The sequence below is a fragment of the Fukomys damarensis genome, unplaced genomic scaffold (genome assembly GCF_012274545.1).
Source record: "Fukomys damarensis isolate Sample0158 unplaced genomic scaffold, DMR_v1.0_HiC HiC_scaffold_24, whole genome shotgun sequence".
NCBI classification, from domain to species: Eukaryota; Metazoa; Chordata; class Mammalia; order Rodentia; family Bathyergidae; genus Fukomys; species Fukomys damarensis.
In genome coordinates, this window is record NW_022900936.1 from 44481799 (window position 1) to 44490557 (window position 8759).

Consider the following 8759-nt stretch of genomic DNA (forward strand, 5'->3'; position numbering starts at 1 on the left):
GGGGGGGGGGGGGGGGGGGGGGGAGAAAGAGAAAGTAATGCTCTTGGATTGGCTTGTTTCATCTGATGTTGAGATAAACCTAATAGAGGCATCCTTTCCATCTTCATTTTCCATTCCCGTAGAACTTTCAGTATTTTATCTACTGTGGTAGGTCTTAAGAGCATTAGAAAGTAAAACTATAAAGAATCAAAAGGGAGTTTATAAGTCATATGTGCTAGCCAGGCCCAGTGATTGACTGATTAGTAAGTTGCTTCTGTCTCTCATCTAGTGTGATACATACCTCATTCATTGGTTTCTCATAGATGTCCTCCTGCCAAGGGGCAGATTTTGCTTGAAAAGCGTCTCTTTGAAGAGCCTCCAATACCTTTTTTGGAGTGACAAACCCATACTGAGCTTCCAGCAAAGCCAAGTCCATTTTTTCAGCCTTTAAAATACCTATGACTTCATCTCTAGCCTGTAGGAACAAAAAGTATTTCAGAAAGCCTGTTTTATCTACCCGCAGTCTCAGCAAGTGATTTTTTGTGAGTTTTTTCTTCTCTTTCAAATATAAATGAATCATATTTATTCACCACATCTTTTGGAAAAGGTGATAAAACAATGTCCCTTCATCGTTGCAATCTAATTTTTGGAAAATATTTTTTAAAATGATCTCCAGGCTACACTGGAAGACAAAATTCATTGTTTGATTATCAGATAACATGACATCCCTCAATGAACTGGCATTTAGAGTTTCGGGGGATAGAAAATATGTGTAGTGGCTGTTTTTAGACTTTTATATAAATAAAAAGGTTAATAATGCAAAGACAAGTAATTAATCAGTTCACACGGCATACAAAAGCACCTGCTGTTACTTAAACCAATCCAGAAGTTATTTGGCTTCATGGTTACTGAAAAGTGCCTGTGCAGTGAAGTTTGTGAACAGCATGGATAAAAGATATAACATTTCACAACATGCATGCCAACTGTATATCATAATGACAGCTGTCTTAGATCTGATTAATTGCTCTTTGACTTGGCAGAACAGAATTATGAGAATGTATATTTATGCTTTGCTTTTGTGTACATGCAAGTATGAACCACAGATAACTATTTTTGTGGCAGCATGCACAACAAAATCGCAAGCTGCCTTCCCTTTCAATCATGCCAGGGATGACTCTAACCCAACTGACCTGCAGTTCTCCCTCCATAATGCTGAGGAGAAATAACAGATCATCTCTTGAGAGGTCTTCTGCTTGGTGGCCATTGCCACCTTGTGACTTATCTGACTTGAGATGTGACGGGAATGCATCTGATGCACTGGTGGGGTCTTTCTCTTGCTTCCTATGTTTCATGCCCAGGAAACTGTGGTCTTTAGTATGTCTTGGAACCTGCTTTTGGGCTGAGCCCTCAATGTCACTGCTTCTGGAACGCATTCTTTAAGACCTGAAAGGAGAGAAGACAATTTGTGACTTAATGGAAGTAAAATTTTGTAAGATTACCCACTACTGCTTTAACAAATCTGCATTCTTATTATATCTACCGCAGCCAAAAACTTGATCTTTCTGATGTCTACAGCAGAGTATTAGCAGATTCATAAATCACAGTTTTCTTTCTTTACATTTCTGCTTTTAAAGTCAACATTTTAAAAACATGTTCTGCTTTGATTAAGGCCACTTATGTCCTTGGGTAAACAGACTGTTTGAAATTCATCCACCAGGCATTCCACCACAAGGACCCAGGGTCATACCTCCAACCTCCTACTTAAATTGAGACATACTTACGTAATTGTAATATGCTAAACTTGCTAATTGTTTTTCTTCAGATTCATATTATAGAATTTCTTTTAAAGTTTTGGGCTTTTTTTTTTTTTAACTACTTTTGTATTGTTTGATTTTGTTAATTTTTTAGACTTTGGTGTATTAGGGTAAAGTACTGCTTCAGAATACTCTAGATTACTTTGTTGTGAAGGCAAAGTCTAGAATTAAAGGAATGAAGGGTTGGTCCCTAGCTGTATTCCTGACATTCTTCTAAAATTTCAGATCCAACCCTAAGTAAGTCAAGGATTTACAAGTATCCTTATCTACAAAGAAGTGATATTATTGCCTGTTATAGTTGACTATGAGTATTTGAGGCCCACATTACGTGCACATATTATTATCCAAATTAATATATAATAGCAACAAAATTATTCCACCTTTGAGATTTTTGACTAGAAGTAAACATATCAGTTGAACTTATAGTAGAATCCATATATGTTATATGTGAACATACTAATAATTTTTTGTTGAGGAGGGCCTTGTTTTATATTCAGGCTTGCCTTGAACTTGAAGCTCTCCTTCAAGTTCAGGGTGCTAGGATTACAGATCTAGCCACCACACCCAGCCTAGAATTCACTGTCTACTTGTTGCACAGTATAAGAATAATGAAAGGTTTTATGTATATTACATATATTTAAATGAAGAAAATACTGCATATTATAGATATGTTTATACATCAAGAACATGCTTTTTAATTTTTTCTTAATTTCATTTTTGTTTGTTTGTTTTGTGTGTGTGTGTGCTGAAGATTGAATCCAGGACCTCCTGTATATCAAGCACATGTTCTTACCACTGTGCTACATACCTAGCCTTAATATTTTTAATCTCTATTCATAGTTAATGCTCCATTTATAATGAGTGTTTAATGGGATAACTGATTTGTTCCATTTTGTGGCCTACTGTCTCAGGTATATATATTACTATGTAACAGAACACCAAAACTGCAAAAATGGCTGCAGTAGTTTAAAATTCTGTAGTTTATCTCACATCTTCAGCCATTTTGCAGAACTGCTGTGATACAGGGGAGATTCAGCTCCCAACCTGCTAGATATCAGATGTGCTGAGTTCATGTGACCTGAAATCAAAGAATGAATTCCAGAGGACAAAGAAGGTTAAAAGTGGGTCCTGAGTGGGTTAATGCTGAGGATATCTCTCTGAGAATGTTTTATAGAGTGAAATCGCAAGGTAGGTAAAACGTGGGTCAACCAATAAGATTACAAGTGTAGCCACTTAGCTAGTATTGATCCAATAGGGAAGTGGGGCACATAGCAAGGACATATAAATGACATCATTAACCTTGGTCGATAATCCAGGCTTAATCTTGTTTTTAGTTATAGTCTTAGTAGTCTTAGTTTTTTTCTGTGTGTTTTGTTTTGTTTTGTTTTTGGTATGGGGACCAAACTAAGTCCTTGCACTTATGAGGGAGACAGCAGCTCTCTGAGCTAAATCCCCGGCCCAGTAGTTTTAGTCTTAATCTTGGTCTTAGTCTTACTTTGTTTTCATCTTAGTGGGTGAGAGAGGCTGGTCTACTCCTGTTGAGATAATGGTCTGTTTCTATGGGAAATCCCAAAAAGGTAGCACCAATTAACAGTGTAATCATAAATTTACATTCATCCCTTAGGGCCGTATGTATATTTGGCCATTGTGACTTTAATCTGGAGACATAATCTTCTACAGATGAACCTCCACCCACAATTCTGATGACTTTACCTTTCACTGGCTGTTTTGAGACGCCACTTCCTTCCTGGCCGCGTATTAATTTTTATCTGACTTAGCTGCCTATAATAGCTGGACTTGGGTGTTCTCAGGTGTGCACTCTCACATATCTGACTATGTGCTGGGACTACAGTGACTTCAGCTGTGTCATCTCATCTCTGCTTCACAGATAGCCTTCCTCTAAAAGGCCAAATGGGGATCTCCACATCGTAGTCTTAGAATTTTACAAGAGTGTGAAAAGTTGAAACTCCCAAGGTCTCATTTTATTGGTGAAAGGTATCTGAAGGCCAGGTCAGAGTGGCAGGGTAGTATACAGGATCCATTCTACTCCTAGGTGGAAAGAGCTGCGGGGTCACACTGTAAAGGAATGTGAGGAGTTAACTGCAGCTAACCTTGATAAAAACCACCATCTCTTGATCTGAATTTCTTTGAAAATCAAGTAAAAGGTTAGGTTAGAAGAGTGATAAAGTATACTTAGCTCTTTCCTTCTTTTAGTTTCGTGAAAGTATAAGGTGTTTTTGGAGTTTTATTTTGAGGAGTTATATAATGCATTCCTGTGCTTTTCTTCTACTCACATATTCCTGTGTGTAAAGATAGCCTACTGATAAGAATTAACTTGTACTGTAATCTCCTGCTAATCAATAAGCATTTCCCTGCCTTCCACAATTTTATCTAACTATGCCTTCCAGAATACTAAGATAAGCCTCTATTAGCAAGGTAGTTTACTAAGCAGTGCACTTTGAGTTTAAAGCAGCCCTGACCCTGCTAAGACTGAATAGAGCCCTGAATACATTTTAGCTTTTCTCAACGCACTCTTAAAGTAGATTAGGTAAAATCTGTCAAAAGAGCAGAGAGCATTTTAAGTGGTAAAAAAGGAAACCTGAAATATTTTTACAGTTTGTTATTCTTTTAAAAGTGATTAGGGTTTTGTCTGATAGCACCAGTTCCCTTGGGAGGGGGTGGGTAGGAATCATAGCAACATTCTTGCTGATTAATGAACTGGTGCTTACATTTGATTTGTGAACAGACCCATCCCTATCATGTGCAGACTCCCGGTCTACTGAATGTGTGTCTCGACATGTTTATAGTGGTGGAGTTTCCTCTACCCTATGCCAACATCCACAAAATGATCAGTAATGAGTGAGAAGTAATTAAGTAATGAGGAAGAAAACAAAGACATGAATTTCATGATACTCTCATGCTTTATATTATCAGTGACTTCATTGTTTCCCTTGGCAAATTTTTAATGTATCTATACTTGGCCCAGGAGTGCATACTAGGGTAAAGAAAAATTTTGTAATAGCAAAAATGGTTACATATTTTTAGGTTATACCCTGTTCCCCAAAAAGGAATGGAAACTGCTTTTGTTTTTAACAAAATACAAATAGTGATGCCTTATTCAGTTCATGAAGTGTGGGCAGTGTCACAGTTCCTAGTGGGTTTTCATGGAGAAAACCTACTTCGTTGTCACTTTAACACTGCCTATTAGGTTACCATCTGTGACTGACAAAGAATAGTGGCCTTTGACAGTGAAGACTGGGAATCAGGAAGCCTGGCTTCTGATCTCAGCTCTGACTTTAATTAGCCAGGTTCTTGGTGTCAGTCAGAAGATGAAAATCTTGGGCTCACAAGCTCATTTCAAGATGAAATAAAGACCAGGGGTTCTTTCTCCTGACTTCTACCCTGTTTCTTACTCCCTAATGGATCCCCTGATAATCAGGGTTGGGGCCTAAGAGATTATCTCTGAGATCCTGGGACTTCCCACTTTAGAATTTTGTGATCCTCTGTTGTCTCGTATCTGTGGATACAAATACCATGTGGTTGGTTGTGCTTTGTTTTCCTATTTAGTGACGTAGTTCAGTTTTTCTTGGGTTTAAGCAGTTGAAATCTTGGTGGCCCTTGGTGGGAATGTGCCCATGCAAGAGAAGAGCTTCAGAGAATTTGCAGTTATTTGCTTTAGTTTCAGGAAATGGCCATATGTAAACAGAGGCCTGTTCTATTCACCACCTGTCTGTATAACTCACTCTCTTTCTGTCTCTCTCCTTCGCTCCCTCCCCAAGCCAACTAATTACCGTAAAAGTTAGGGGTTTTGTTGTTGTTGTTTTTGGTTTTGGTTTTTGTGGGTTTTTTTTTTGAGACAGGGTTTCACCTATGTATTCCATATTGGTTTTGAACTCACTCTGTAGCCTAGGCTGGCCTTAAATTTGCAACAACCTTCCTGCCTCAGCCTAAGTCCTGAGATTACAGGTATATAACACCACACCCAGCTCATAAAAGTTAAGTTTTAAAAACCATTTTTCATTAATCTTCTATATTAAAAACTATTTATTCTACATAACTGGGTGCTGTTAAGGCATAATTTTAGTCTTCATATACCTATATTTATTTTCGTGTTTGAATTATGGAGCAGATATAGCAAGAATATTTTGTTTGTATAAAGTAGTTTGGAAAATCTTCAGTCATTCTTAGGTCTTCCTCATTTAATATAATATCTAGGTATCCAATCAAAACTACTCTAATTTAAAGAAAATAAAAATATAACTAATATTTATGCAGTATACATCATATATAAGCCTATCCTAAATCCTTCCCTATCACTGACCCATTTCATCATCAGAAACTGCTATTTTCTCCCATTTTACAGAAGAGGAAACAGGCTTGAAACTATTGGACTTATGAAGATCATACTGCTAAAAAGAGATAAAGTCAGGTCCTAACAGGGACAGTCTCGCTCCATAATCCACTGAATCATGAGGTTTTGTTTATTCACTTCTTTAAAAAAGAAATTCTTTTAAAAAGGCATACATTGTAGGGCTGGGAATTTAGCTCTGTGGTTATGCTCTCTGCCTCAAAAACGAAAGGTCCTGAGTTCCATCCGCAGTACCTACCCACAAAAGGTATACATTGTAAAGGAGAATTCTGATTTAACACTAATGTGTTCGGAAAACATTTGTGAAGCACCTACCATGTCAGGTATTGTGCTAGGCAATTTTATTTTAGCTATCTTATTGTCCTGGCTAGTGTCTTGTTTCTTCAATTCTGGGTACCTGGAGTTACACAAAAATCTGAATAACAAATTCACAAACCTTTGATTTTGGAGCAATTGGTCTACTCCGTAAAAATGTTTTGTTCACATACATTACTTATGTGTAGAAACTGTATCTGAATTCATAATTATTCTTAAATGTTAATGTGCTCATCCTAGAATGACAGGAGGACTGTCTTAATAGAAAGACTGAGATTGTGTACTTGAACTGGATTTAATTCCTAACTCCAACATGTTAGCTCTGTGACCTTGAGACTTCAGATGTAAAACAGAAAATAGTGCATACTTATGGGTTTATTATTCACACTCTGTGAGCTCAGAGCCCCTTTTGTTGATGTCTGTGTCCCCAGGTCTGACTGAGTTGGACCTCAACAGGTATTTATTGGGTGATTGAATCATGCAGTCCTTCATCAGCAAAGCTGGTTGGCTTTAAGTTGAAGCTGCCACGTAGTAAAGATGATTCATCTGTGAAACACTGGCTAGAAGTTTAGAAAAAGATTGTGGTGAATCTACTAAAACAACTGTTCTACATATCATACCACATAACAGGCACTGTTTTAAGTGCTTCAGGTATATGAGCTTATTTAATCTTAAGGAGTTTTAGTCCTAAGTAAAGTAAAAACACTGAAGGAAGGAGCTTAGTAAAGGTAAATTAAGGTTAGATACTCTCATAAGACACCAGAGACAAAGAAATTACTGTCAATTTCAGGGTCACACTTATACCTACAAAAAGTTCAGCGTGTGTGTGTTTATATTTACAAACATGTGCTTCTATGTGCAAGGTAGGGAAGTAATGTTAGATGCCCCAATCAAATCTCCATTTAATTTCCCTGAATTTGAAAAGTTTTTAATCATACATGCTTTGACCTTTGCTAGCCCTCACTGCTTCTCCTATGTCCTTATATACAAAAACTGAACTGGATGTCTACTACATTTCTCCTTTTATTTAACCATTATTAATCTTGTTTTTAGGCACATCACATTTTATTAAGGTTATGTTATTTAAACTTGATTTGTTGAGAAATTTTAGGCAAAAACTGTTTTGACAAGAAAATGACATAAAGACTTTGTAATGCAGAGCAGTTCTGTCCTAAGAAGGACACTTGTTGCCAAGGGACAAGCTGGGAGTAATCCAAGTATTTCAGTTTGAATGTGTTTAACATCCCACATTTTGGTGACTTTAGGGAGCTTGTCTGCTTACGTTTACATTTCTCTTTTATTTTCCCCTCTCAATGCATTGAACAATTATATCTTAGTTCGCTCAGAGGGGAATAAGAAGTGACGTAGGAAGATTATGGGATTCTCAGAAGAGTTGACTTAAGGTTCTTTAATATTAACCAGCTTATGCTAAATGTGATTCATCTATGAAAATACTAACTATAAATAGATGTTAACAGTGCTCTGTTGCAGAATGGCCAGTTTGAGCTCTCATGGCCAGATTAGGGAAAAAAAAATCTCTTGGGATTTTATTCGGTTTATGAAAATAAAAATTATTTCCTTTTATTTCCCTGGTCACTGACATTTGAAGATACTAAACTTAGCCAGTTGGAATAAACCATCTGATGGCTAAAAATGACAAGTTGAAAATTAGATAACCTAATTTAGCAATTGGCTCTCTTTATGTTTTTCTCCCATTTTCAGTAAAATCATCAAAATATTTCCTCCATGGTACTATCTCTTCATAGGACATTGACAAGGCCTTGGAAGAAGGGATAGAAAATGGAACTGTGATTCAGGTTCTTATTCCAAAGGATTCTAAGAGAATGTCAGAATCACAGGAAGAAAAAATTAAATCTGAGCCTTAGAAGGCAGCAAGGTAGTCATTTTATCTATCCACATGGTGCCAGGTATTAACTACAACTAAAGCAGAGATTTGATCAGAGTGCATACTTGGGGAAGATTTAAGCAGTTCATCTGATATTGAGTCTCTATTGTAATATTATATAGACTCAGAACTTTAACAGTAGATGTTAATGAAGGCTTATTTGAGCTAGCTTATCAGGTGATCGCTTGTAATGATAACTTCCACGTGTGCATTGTTTCATACTATCAGTAGACAGGTAGTTATTTACCCTATTTTGCAGGTGAAGAATTTGAAATTCAGGAACCTTAAATATTTTTAGCTAGGCCAGGGATTTTGCCCACTGGTGCCACCACCAGTGCAGGGTTCTGAGTTTGATCCTCAGTACCAAATATATATA

The 8759-nt window shown here is 37.0% G+C and overlaps 2 protein-coding genes across 3 annotated transcripts in view; one reads left to right on the top strand and one right to left on the bottom strand.

Annotated features, from left to right (window-relative positions):
• Filip1l (filamin A interacting protein 1 like) overlaps nucleotides 1–1422 on the bottom strand; it is a 102057-nt gene extending 100635 nt beyond the window's left edge. The window contains exons 1-2 of the mRNA XM_010639637.3: nucleotides 1170–1422; nucleotides 281–454 (exon numbers count right to left, since the gene is read on the bottom strand). Of these exons, the coding sequence (XP_010637939.2) occupies nucleotides 281–454; nucleotides 1170–1412 (417 nt within the window). The 5' untranslated portion in view covers nucleotides 1413–1422. The remainder of the gene's footprint in view (nucleotides 1–280; nucleotides 455–1169) is intronic.
• Cmss1 (cms1 ribosomal small subunit homolog) overlaps nucleotides 1–8759 on the top strand; it is a 358480-nt gene that overhangs the window by 124248 nt on the left and 225473 nt on the right. The window lies entirely within an intron of this gene.